Source organism: Schistocerca piceifrons, chromosome 6 (assembly GCF_021461385.2).
Source record: "Schistocerca piceifrons isolate TAMUIC-IGC-003096 chromosome 6, iqSchPice1.1, whole genome shotgun sequence".
In the NCBI taxonomy this organism is placed as follows: domain Eukaryota; kingdom Metazoa; phylum Arthropoda; class Insecta; order Orthoptera; family Acrididae; genus Schistocerca; species Schistocerca piceifrons.
This window is the reverse complement of record NC_060143.1, coordinates 341,830,775-341,843,375: the sequence shown is the minus strand read 5'-3', so window position 1 is coordinate 341,843,375 and position 12,601 is coordinate 341,830,775. Positions and strand designations below refer to the sequence as shown.

The window sequence follows — 12,601 nt, the reverse complement described above, 5'->3', positions numbered from 1 at the left end:
AACCCGATCTGGTACGGATCCCACACTGATGAGCAATACTCAAGTATAGGTCGAACGAGTGTTTTGAAAGCCACCTCCTTTGTTGATGGACTACATTTTCTAAGGACTCTCCCAATGAATCTCAACCTGGTACCCGCCTTACCAACAATTAATTTTATATGATCATTCCACTTCAAATCGTTCCGCACGCATACTCCCAGATGTTTTACAGAAGTAACTGCTACCAGTGTTTGTTCCGCTATCATGTAATCATACAATAAAGGATCCTTCTTTCTATGTATTCGCAATACATTACATTTGTCTATGTTAAGGGTCAGTTGCCACTCCCTGCACCAGGTGCCTATCTGCTGCAGATCTTCCTGCATTTCGTTACAATTTTCTAATGCTGCAACTTCTCTGTATACTACAGCATCATCTGCGAAAAGCCGCATGGGACTTCCGACACTATCTACTAGGTCATTTATATATACTGTGAAAAGCAATGGTCCCATAACACTCCCCTGTGGCATGCCAGAGGTTACTTTAACGTCTGTAGACGTCTCTCCATTGATAACAACATGCTGTGTTCTGTTTGCTAAAAACTCTTCAATCCAGCCACACAGCTGGTCTGATATTCCGTAGGCTCTTACTTTGTTTATCAGGCAACAGTGTGGAACTGTATCGAATGTCTTCCGGAAGTCAAGAAAAATAGCATCTACCTGGGAGCCTATATCTAATATTTTCTGGGTCTCATGAACAAATAAAGCGAGTTGGGTCTCACACGATCACTGTTTCCGGAATCCATGTTGATTCCTACATAGTAGATTCTGGGTTTCCAAAAACGACATGATACTCGAGCAAAAAACATGTTCTAAAATTCTACAACAGATCGACGTCAGAGATGTAGGTCTATAGTTTTGCGCATCTGCTCGACGACCCTTCTTGAAGACTGGGACTACCTGTGCTCTTTTCCAATCATTTGGAACCTTCCGTTCCTCTAGAGACTTGCGGTACACGGCTGTTAGAAGGGGGGCAAGTTCTTTCGCATACCCTGTGTAGGATTGAATTGGTATCCCATCAGGTCCAGTGGACTTTCCTCTGTTGAGTGATTCCAGTTGCTTTTCTATTCCTTGGACACTTATTTCGATGTCAGCCATTTTTTAGTTTGTGCGAGGATTTAGAGAAGGAACTGCAGTGCGGTCTTCCTCTGTGAAACAGCTTTGGAAAAAGGTGTTTAGTATTTCAGCTTTACGCGTGTCATCCTCTGTTTCAATGCCATCATCATCCCGGAGTGTCTGGATATGCTGTTTCGAGCCACTTACTGATTTAACGTAAGACCAGAACTTCCTAGGATTTTCTGTCAAGTCGGTACATAGAATTTTACTTTCGAATTCACTGAACACTTCATGCATAGCCCTCCTTACGCTAACTTTGACATCGTTTAGCTTCTGTTTGTCTGAGAGGTTTTGGCTGCGTTTAAACTTAGAGTGAAGCTCTCTTTGCTTTCGCAGTAGTTTCCTAACTTTGTTGTTGTACCACGGTGGGTTTTTCCCATCCCTCACAGTTTTACTCGGCACGTACCTGTCTAAAACGCATTTTACGATTGCCTTGAACTTTTTCCATAAACACTCAACATTGTCAGTGTCGGAACAGAAATTTTCGTTTTGATCTGTTAGGTAGTCTGAAATCTGCCTTCTATTACTCTTGCTAAACAGATAAACCTTCCTCCCTTTTTTTATATTCCTGCTAACTTCCATATTCAGGGATGCTGCAACGGCCTTATGATCACTGATTCCCTGTTCTGTACATACAGAGTCGAAAAGTTCGGGTCTGTTTGTTATCAGTAGGTCCAAGATGTTATCTCCACGAGTCGGTTCTCTGTTTAATTGCTCGAGGTAATTTTCGGATAGTGCACTCAGTATAATGTCACTCGATGCTCTGTCCCTACCACCCGTCCTAAACATCTGAGTGTCCCAGTCTATATCTGGTAAATTGAAATCTCCATCTAAGACTATGACATGCTGAGAAAATTTATATGAAATGTATTCCAAATTTTCTCTCAGGTGTTATGCTGCTAATGCTGCTGAGTCGGGAGGTCGGTAAAAGGAGCCAATTATTAACCTAGCTCGGTTGTTGAGTGTAACCTCCACCCATAATAATTCACAGGAACTATCCACTTCTATTTCACTACAGGATAAACTACTACTAACAGTGACGAACACTCCACCACCGGTTGCATGCAATCTATCCTTTCTAAACACCGTCTGTACCTTTGTAAAAATTTCGGCAGAATTTATCTCTGGCTTCAACCAGCTTTCTGTACCTATAACGATTTCGGCTTCGGTGCTTTCTATCAGCGCTTGAAGTTCCGGTACTTTACCAACACAGCTTCGACAGTTTACAATTACAATACCGATTGCTGCTTGGTCCCCGAATGTCCTGACTTTGCCCTGCACCCGTTGAGGCTGTTGCCCTTTCTGTACTTGCCCAAGGCCATCTAACCTAAAAAACCGCCCAGCCCACGCCACACAACCCCTGCTACCCGTGTAGCCGCTTGTTGCATGTAGTGGACTCCTGACCTATCCAGCAGAACCCGAAACCCTATCACCCTATGGCGCAAGTCAAGGAATCTGCAGCCCACACGGTCGCAGAACCGTCTTAGCCTCTGATTCAGACCCTCCACTTGGCTCTGCACCAAAGGTCCGCAGTCAGTCCTGTCGACGATGCTGCAGATGTTGAGCTCTGCTTTCATCCCACTAGCGAGACTGGCAGTCTTCACCAAATCAGATAGCCGCCGGAAGCCAGAGAGGATTTCCTCGGATCCATAGCGACACACATCATTGGTGCCGACATGAGCGACCACCTGCACATGGGTGCACCCTGTACCCTTCATGGCAGGTCCAGAAGGACCCTTTCCACATCTGGAATGACTGCCCCCGGTATGCACATGGAGTGCACATTGGTTTTCTTCCCCTCTCTTGCTGCCATATCCCTAAGGGGCCCCATTACGCGCCTGACGTTGGAGCTCCCAACTACCAGTAAGCCCACCCTCTGCGACCGCCCGGATCTCGCAGAGTGAGGGGCAACCTCTGGAACAGGACAAGCAAGCAGCCATGTCAGGCCGAAGATCAGTATCAGCCTGAGACAGAGCCTGAAACCGGTTCGTCATACAAACTGGAGAGGCCTTCCGTTCAGCCCTCCGGAATGTCTTTCACCCCCTGCCACACCTTGAGACGACCTCCCACTCTACCACAGGTGAGGGATCAGTCTCAATGCGGGCAGTATCTCGGGCAACCACAGTCGTAGTCCGATCGAGGGATGCGTGGGACGAGCTGGCCGTCTCCGACAAACCCCCATCCAGAACCCGACAGTGATGCCCATTGGCAGCAGCCTCAAGCTGTGTGACCGAAGCCATCACTGCCTGAAGCTGGGAGCGAAGGGATGCCAACTCAGCCTGCATCCGAACACAGCAGTTGCAGTCCCTATCCATGCTAAAAACTGTTGTAAAAGAACGTCTGAACTAATCTACAGAGAGCGCAAACAAATCGACACAAAATTTAAACGGTTATTAAAATACAAGATTGCCTAGTAAATGCAGTAATGCTGCTCCTTGCGCACTGGTGACACACTGCTCAGAGCATCTGGCACCAAAGAGAATGCTTTATTTAATGCAGAGGACATGCTGGCTACACCACAAGCAATTCTGGACAGTCTCTCACTGGAAAGAAAGTGGAAAATGTGTGAACAAACCAAATGCAATCTGGTTCAATGTTAATTGTGAAGTGAAAAACTTGATACGGCAAATGAAGTAAGTTTCAAAATGAATAGCCACAAAATTCAGTGATTTTTTCTAACAGTAGCTGAAGATCAGAAAATGCAGTGCCAAAGAAATGAACCATTGAAAACAGATCTATTAGATTTAGTTAGATGCCTTTAATAGGTTCCACAACGAAACATTGTCTCAAAATTTGGTACGAAATCCAAAGAAATTCTGGTCGTATGTAAAGTACACAAGCGGCAAGATGCAGTCAATACCTTCGCTGCGCGGTGTCGATGGTACTGTTACTGACGACTGTGCCGCTAAAGCGGAGTTATTGAATGCAGTTTTCGAAATTCCTTCACCAGGGAAGACGAATAGAATATTCCAGAATTTGATTCACGAACAGCTGGTAGCATGAGTTTCTTGGAAGTAGATACCTTAGGGGTTGCGAAGCAACTCAAATCGCTTGATACGGGCAAGTCTTCAAGTCCAGATTGTATACCGATTAGGTTCCTTTCAGATTACGCTGATAAAATAGCTCCCTGCTTAGCAATCATATACAACTGCTTGCTCACTGATAGATCTGTACCTACAGATTGGAAAATTGCGCAGGTCGCACCAGTGTTTAAGAAGGGTAGTAAGAGTAATCCATCGAACTACAGACCTATATCATTGACATTGGTTTGCAGTAAGGTTTTGGAGCATATATTGTTTTCAAACATTATGAATCACCTCAAAGGGAACGGATACGTAATCAGCATGGTTTCAGAAAACATCGTTCTTGTGCGACGCAGCTAGCTCTTTATTCAGACAAAGTAATGGCCGCTATCGACAGGGGATCTCAAGTTGATTCCGTATTTCTAGATTTCCAGAAAGCTTTTGACACCGTTCCTCACAAGCAACTTCTAATCAAGCTGCGGGCCTATGGGGTACCATCTCAGTTGTGCGACTGGATTCGTGATTTCCTGTCAGGAAGGTCGCAGTTCATAGTAATAGACAGCAAATCATCAAGTAAAATTGAAGTGATATCAGGTGTTCCTCAGGGAAGCATCCTTGGACCTCTGCTGTTCCTGATCTATATAAATGACCTAGGTGACAATCTGAGCAGTTCTCTTAGGATGTACGCAGATGATGCTGTAATTTACCGTCTAGTAAGGTCACCCGAAGACCAGTATCAGTTGCAAAGAGATTTAGAAAAGATTGCTGTATGGTGTGGCAGGTGGCAGTTGACACTAAATAACGAAAAGTGTGAGGTGATCCACATGAGTTCCAAAAGAAATCCGTTGGAATTTGATTACTCGATAAATAGTACAATTCTCAAGGCTGTCAATTCAACTAAGTACCTGGGTGTTAAAATTACGAACAACTTCAGTTGGAAAGACCACACAGATAATATTGTGGGGGAGGCAAGCCAAAGGTTGGGTTTCATTGGCAGGACACTTAGAAGATGCAACAAGTCCAGTAAAGAGGCAGCTTACACTACACTTGTTCGTCCTCAGTTAGAATATTGCTGCGCGGTGTGGGATCCTTACCAGGTGGGATTGACGGAGGACATCGAAAGGGTGCAAAAAAAGGGCAGCTCGTTTTGTATTATCACGTAATAGGGGAGAGAGTGTGGCAGATATGATATGCGAGTTGGGATGGAAGTCATTAAAGCAAAGACGTTTTTCGGCGCGGCGAGATCTATTTACAAAATTTCAGTCACCAACTTTCTCTCCCGAATGCGAAAGTATTTTGTTGAGCCCAACCTACTTAGGTAGGAATGATCATCAAAATAAAATAAGAGAAATCAGAGCTCGAACAGAAAGGTTTAGGTGTTCTTTTTCCCCGCGCGCTGTTCAGGAGTGGAATGGTAGGGAGATAGTATGATTGTTGTTCGCTGAACCCTCTATCAAGCACTTAAATGTGAATTGCAGAGTAATCATGTAGATGTAGATGTATACTGCACCATCAGACATTAATTTTGCAAACTTAGCTATTGGAGAGACCATAAAATAGGTTTGGCCAGTGAAATGCTCTTGTGGCTATGGCTACATTTTAACCAAAATATGAAATCTTGAGCTGACTTGGTACCATCTCCCCTCCCCCCCCAACCCCCCCCCCCCCTTAATTACAGTCATAATTAATCAGTAAGTCACTGTATTTCTTGAAAGATTGAAATATGCAATAGTAACACTCAATTATGAAAGTGGAGAAAAGCTAGTGATCTTTAATTATAAATCCACCTCCTCTAAAACATTTTTGAGAAGGTAGCTTATATTAGATTATTGACTCAATTTTCTGACAATAGCCTTTTAAGGTCAGTTCAGTGTGGCTTCTATAAAGAGTTCTTCACAGAAATGGGAAAAGAAACTCAGTCCTGTAGAAATAAATAAACAAACAAGGGTTCATTATGAAATGGTACCACAAGAATAAAACTAAATTAAGAGTGGAGAAGCATCCTACATAGTCCAGTTGTTGTTCCACTCCTGTTCGCAACCTACATATAAATGCTTTACCAACGACATGTGACAGAAAACCTCTATTTTACTTTCTTTGAAGTTATAAATTTCTCTAGTTGTGTTGACCTGCAAATGAAGTCGTTAATCTACTTTACACGTTTTCATTCAACATTGTCATGTGAGATAACTTCAAAGTGTTAATGTAAATAATTTTAGAAAGATATTTGTTCTTATAGATGCATGCAGTAAGAATATTACAGAAAGTAATAACTGAATATCTTGTAGAAGCCTCTTCAGAGATCGTGAGATTTTTACATTCACATGCCAATACATTTATCCCTTTCATTAATGGTACTTTTGGCTAATAATAAGAGCGAATTTAGGAAATATTAGAAGTAAAAATAATTTCCTTATAGACTATTTATTACTATCTAGGGTTCAGATAGAAGTTCTAACTTCAGATGAAACATACATTACTTGCCATATATCAGTTTATATGTATTGATATATTGTATCAGTTGAGAGTGTTTGTGTGAATAAAATGCAAATAAACATCAATTTCAGTAATGTTGAATTGAATTTGATAATGAAAACCTATTTTTAGACTATGTTTTCAATGCAAGTAGGATATGTTGTAGCATCAACAACTGTCTAGTGGTACTTTTCATTTGATTGTCTCCTGTAGCATTTTGTATTAATCATCAATTAATTTTATGCTTATATAGTAAAATAGGAAGCTTACCCAACCAAACAGTACTATCTTACAATTTAATGGTGCTGGTATAAGTTAAGCCATAGAAGTTGCCTTATAGGTATATTATTATCTGTGTTGTATCCCTTGGTGTCTTAAGATTTTTTATCATATTATTCTGTACAACTAACTAATTTGATACTTTAGTACATAATAACGCCCATTGAGTTTTTCAATTTAAGATTCACTTGGCTTTGCTGCTTCATGCTTTTAGCAACTGTTGATCTTAATAACTTATTGGCTATTGTCTGTTCCATTAGATAAACTATACCTTTGATAGTGTTTATCGTATGATTAAGTGGCCTATATCACTGTACTCAAGTCTCAGTTACATGTCTTTTTAGCCATTGTAGATTGAAGGAATCACAAATAATTACAGACTGTACTTGGAGCATATGATAATTGAATGCATGCTTTGTGTCAGCACAAGGAAGTCGTCTCACACGAACCAGTGTCTACCTGTTACTGTGGGGGAAAACCCACCAGTAGCTCAGTTCCTCAGTATCCTGTGATATTTCATAGCTGCTTGCTCCATCAGCTAGCTTGATGAAGTCCCCTGATATAGCTCTCCTGCTCACACAAGTATGGCTTTTTTTAAATGTAGTCTTACCAGTTTTGCATGTTGTACCAACATTTCCAAGCACCCACTTGTGTAACATTACAGTAAATGATTTGATTCATCCCTCATCTCTGAGTGCTCTCTTTCATGATGGGAATTATGGAACGCTAGATCTCAAGGAACAAATTTGTCAATTGTCTCATTTGTTTATTGTTGACATGTTGGATAGTGTGATTGTGTTTTAATTTCATAATTATATCATACGACATTACATTACAATTGTTATTTGAAGGTAGTGTGTGTCAAATATGCAGTTTACCAGTCGTTTAGCAAGGCCTAAACATGGTACAGTAAATTTAATTCATGTCTTTGTTGCTGGTTAAGTTATATTCTCTGTGTGCATGTGAGTCATACATATTTTTGTTTGATGAATTTGTCATTCTGCTCTATTATAAATACAAGGGTTGTTTTTTAAGTAAGGGCCGTTCGAGCGTATAGTCCCGTAGTTCGCGCGGACGCCGCAACAAGCCACCGCGCCACTTGCCGGCATCCTTCCCGTTCACACTGATGCAAGTCGCAGCTCTGTAGCTGACGTGAACGCATCGCTGTGCTACTTTATAATGTTTACGATTATTGAATCGCCCGCCGCGTGTGAGATACTGTCAGTGATACGTTTTTTGACTGCGAGAAGCCTATCAGCTGCAGAAATTCATCATTTAACAGAAGTTTATGGCTTGAATGCAATGAGTGAAGGTAAAGTGCGTCAATGGGTTAGAGAGTTTAGAAATGGCCGTCAAAACGTCCATGATGAAGAACGCTCAGGCCGGCCCTCTGTGATCACTGATGATTTGGTGGCTGCAGTCGAAACAAAGATTCATGAGGACAGAAGATTCACAATTTCCACTCTTTCTTTGGAATTTCCACAAGTTTCAAGATTGGTTTTGTACAAAATTGTGTCTGAAAACCTAAACTTTAAGAAACTGTGTTCTCGGTGGGTACCCAGACTCCTCACAGAGGACCACAAAGGGAAGAGATTTGCCACTTCATTTGACTTTTTGATTCATTACAAGGAAGAAGGGGATGATATGTTGAGTCAAATTGTCACTGGAGATGAAACATGGGTATCCCATATCACTCCCGAAAGCAAGCGACAATCGATGGAATGGCGACACATACAACCTCACCCGTCAAGGTCAAAGCCAAATAGACGCTGTCAAAGCGCAAGATTGTGGCAACTGTGTTCTGGGACCGGCGCGGTGTTTTGCTAGTGGAGTTTATGCCACGAGGAACGACAATCAATTCGGATGCCTACTGTGCAACTCTAAAGAAGCTCCACAGAGCAATTCAAAACAAAAGGCGCGGCATGCTGACAAAAGGAGTTTTGCTCCTGCACGATAACGCTAGGCCTCACACCTCTCAAAAGACTCGGGATTTGATTGATTCTTTTGGCTGGGAAGTTTTGGACCATGCACCATACAGCCCCGACCTTGCTCCTAGCGATTTTCACCTTTTCCGGTACCTGAAACACCATCTTGGCAGGCAGTGCTTCAATGACGACGATGAAGTGAAAGCGGCCGTGAACTCTTGGCTGTTGGAGCAGGCGGCCGAATTCTTTGAAGAGGGAATTAAAAACTTAGTTGTACGGTATGACAAGTGCTTAAATAAACAAGGCAACTATGTAGAATAATAGGTAAAAGTGTGTAGAATCAGAAAATAAAAGTTTTTTTTTTACAAAAGTATTTGTATCTTTTTTAAAAAATAAAAACAGCCCTTAAAAAACAACCCTCGTACATTGCTATAAAAACTGGGCCACAACAGTGTGAAAAGGAATGTAAACTTGTTAATGATATAAAAGTTGTTTATATTGAGTTTCTGATTTTTCTGTTGATTGTGTTAATATTTATGTACAGGTGGCTACAGAACATGAAGAAATTGCTGTATGGAGTGTGAGAACAAATAAGAAGGTACGAACACTACAAGGAGTTACTCGACCAGGGGGTCTGCGTGCCATTGATTGGCGGCGGGCGGTTGTCCTCTGTCGGCGAGAACTGAGAGTTTATGATCTAGATGCTGGTCGTCTAATTGTTCGTCTGAAAGGAGTCATGAATCAAAAAATGCCATTTTTTGGACTACATGATGATAGTCACCTAGTGGCTCTCTCTCGCAATCGCATGTATGTTAATTTGATGGATCTACGAACTGGGGACTGTGTGACAACATTCAAGGCAGGAGAAGACCGCTTCCTGAATTCACTTCTGGTTTCTGGTGATGGCAGGTAATTGAACTGCAATTGTCTTATGAAGAGGTTCTAAAGAAACTCTGACTTCTCAAATTTTTAAGTCACTAACACAAAGTTTATTGTCAAAATATTTTTCTATTACCTCAGAACTCAAAATATAACTTAGTTGTACCTGCAACAAAATAACCTATAGTGAAACTTCTCCTATATGCCTTACTGGACTAGCATTCATGGCAGAAAGAATATGGCAAATATTTGCTTTATGTCAATTTGGTTGTTTACCATGCTCAAATCAGGGTCTCTAGGCCATGGAGGAAAAGAGAGAAAGGGCCAATGAGCTAAAATGTGTGTCAGGCATTGCATAACAATCTTGACAGTGCAGATTTTTATGTATATCGATGCAGTGAAATGTAAATGGAAACATTGTTTTAAGAGATATTTGCTTATTTTAAAAACTGGGAAATTCCTCACTTCTTCTCCCTGTTGATAACTTTTTCCATGGCCTTTGAGAAATTGGGATTCAGGAGAATTTTGACCACCTGAAAGTCATAACCTTCTCAGTAATGTCAGTTTGGTTTACAGCAAAAATAGATGCTGTTATTTTCTCCTTCACCTGAAGTCTCTTACAGTTAAAGGGCACCAGTCAGAATCCTATGTGATGTATCTAACGCTTTTGTCTGTTTGGGCCATAAAATTCATCTAAATAAATCACACTTCTGTGATGTAAGTGGAGTAATGGCCACAAGGCTCAGTGCTGGTCACTTGTGCTCTTTCTTGTATTTGTAAAGTACACAGTAACTGTACTGCTATTGATCAGTTGAACTCATTATAAAATAAGAAATTGCAGTATGATGAAGTAAAGAAAGTAACTGTAAACTTTAGAACCAAATGTCGCATGAGTGGTATGGCAGTGTAGAAGTGCTATAATTGAGGAAAGAAATTTGAGCTTATATTATTGAGGAGTCGACAACAACAAACAATGTACACTGTATTCACTGCTTTGGACTTCATGTAACCAGAAGAATTGTCTGTAGAAATGGTTAATGTGGCCATACAATGTGCTTCCTTGTGTCTCACATTAGAGTGTGGGGCAAGATCAAGACAGTGAGAGCTATTACTGCTGGGATCTTGTAAGATTTCACAGAAGTTGACATTTTCTTTTTGTTGTCAAAAAAAGGTGCAGGTGTTCTCTCTCTCTCTCTCTCTCTCTCTCCCTCTCTTTTGATGGAGTGAGAGTACACCTTTTGACACACAGATGATTAGTATCTGTGGTTGATTAGCTTTCAGTAACTTGGAAAAACATGTGTTTTTTGAAAAGGCAGTCTACACCCGCAAACAATGGAACTTATCCACAACAAGAGATATACCTGGTGATTTCATCAAAATAAAATATTAAATAAAAAATTAAGTACTAAATAATATTTGCCTGAAATTTGTTTATTTTCAAGATACACAGAGGAGAAGGGATCGCAAGTGCACCACAAACAACACAAAATTAATTCTTGGTGTTTCAAAAGTAACTGGACACATCTTTGGTGTAATGTATGCATCATAATAAGCTTAAAATGTTAAATAAAGTTTTGTTTGAAATTGCTTTATTTCAGAGTTATGCAAGAGAGTAGGAATCACAAGTGTAACACAAATAACAGAAAATCAATTCTTCTCAGAAACAACATGAAGGGATCCAAAATTCAACCCAACTTCGTACTGCACATTTACCCCAGAACATGTTCAAAATGATGCAAGCAAAGACAACATGCCAAAAGTCTGTGCTGGCCCATGTTGTAATGCCTATGATAAATGACATTATGCATCATAACTTGGAAATAAAGCAGTTTCAGACAAAACTTTTTTTGATGTTTTGATGCTTACACAACACCCATGAAGAGTGTACAGTTATTTTTGAACCACCCTGTATATAGACATGGTGCTACTAAGAACAATCCCAGCAGTCTTAAGTCCATATTCCCAAGCAAAGTCTAGTCCAAGCCATATCAGAGTGCTGTGTATTCTAAATAGAGTCCACCATAATAACACCGCAGATAATGCAGTGGTGTGCACTCCACTACTCGCATTAACAGTGGCTTATGCTAACCCCCCCAAGCCAGCTGATATGCTGGAGTTCTGTGTGATGCCATAAGAGGGAGCACCAGAGGATCAGTGCCCCCCCCCCCCCCCCCAAAGCAGCACAACTACTGGGAGAGAACCAACTCTGAGAAAGGCAAGGCATAGTGGGAAATTATGGAGTGACCATGGGACCAGACGTTCAACTGGTGGTGGAGAAGCAGCTGGCTGCTGACAAGGATGGTTTAGGTGAAGTTGATTTTGATAGCACTGCAGAAGTCTGTGGACAGATTGGACAGATGCCACAGTATACAATGTAGACCAGTGGCAGGTGGAGAGTGTCCTGCAGATCTAGGTAGCATGACATTGAAACATACGAGCCCACTCCAAATGCCCATTAGGAAGGAAGAGGCTTCAGTGATGACATGCACACAGCATATTCAAAAAGGTGTGGTGAGGGTGACCCTGAAGCTGCTGTTGTGGGCTGCAGTTCTCCATCAGTGTGGCCCTATAAGTTGCTAGAAAGCTACAGAGCTCATTGGATGCAGTGTTTTACATCATTTCGTTCTGGAGCTGGATTTTAAAGGTGCAGACCTAGTGCCCACATGACTGTTGGAGGCTGGGTAAAAAGGCACAGTGCAAAGATTATGAATTCCATTACAATTGCAACACTATTTGAATTCATAGGAGACTTTTTCTGAGTGATGATAATAGCAGTAGTATTGACTTTAGACAAAGGGAACACAAAATGGAAATGAGAAGAGGAATCAGTCATGGCCAGTGCAATGGAGCCCAGAAATGAACCGTT

At 41.3% G+C, this 12,601-nt stretch overlaps 1 protein-coding gene across 2 annotated transcripts in view; it reads left to right on the top strand.

The window, feature by feature from the left end:
- The window catches only part of LOC124802887 (NACHT domain- and WD repeat-containing protein 1), a 598,844-nt gene that overhangs the window by 552,792 nt on the left and 33,451 nt on the right, over positions 1-12,601 (top strand). For both annotated transcript variants that reach the window (XM_047263936.1, XM_047263935.1), the window contains exon 22: positions 9,401-9,765. In XM_047263936.1, the coding sequence (XP_047119892.1) occupies positions 9,401-9,765 (365 nt within the window). The remainder of the gene's footprint in view (positions 1-9,400; positions 9,766-12,601) is intronic.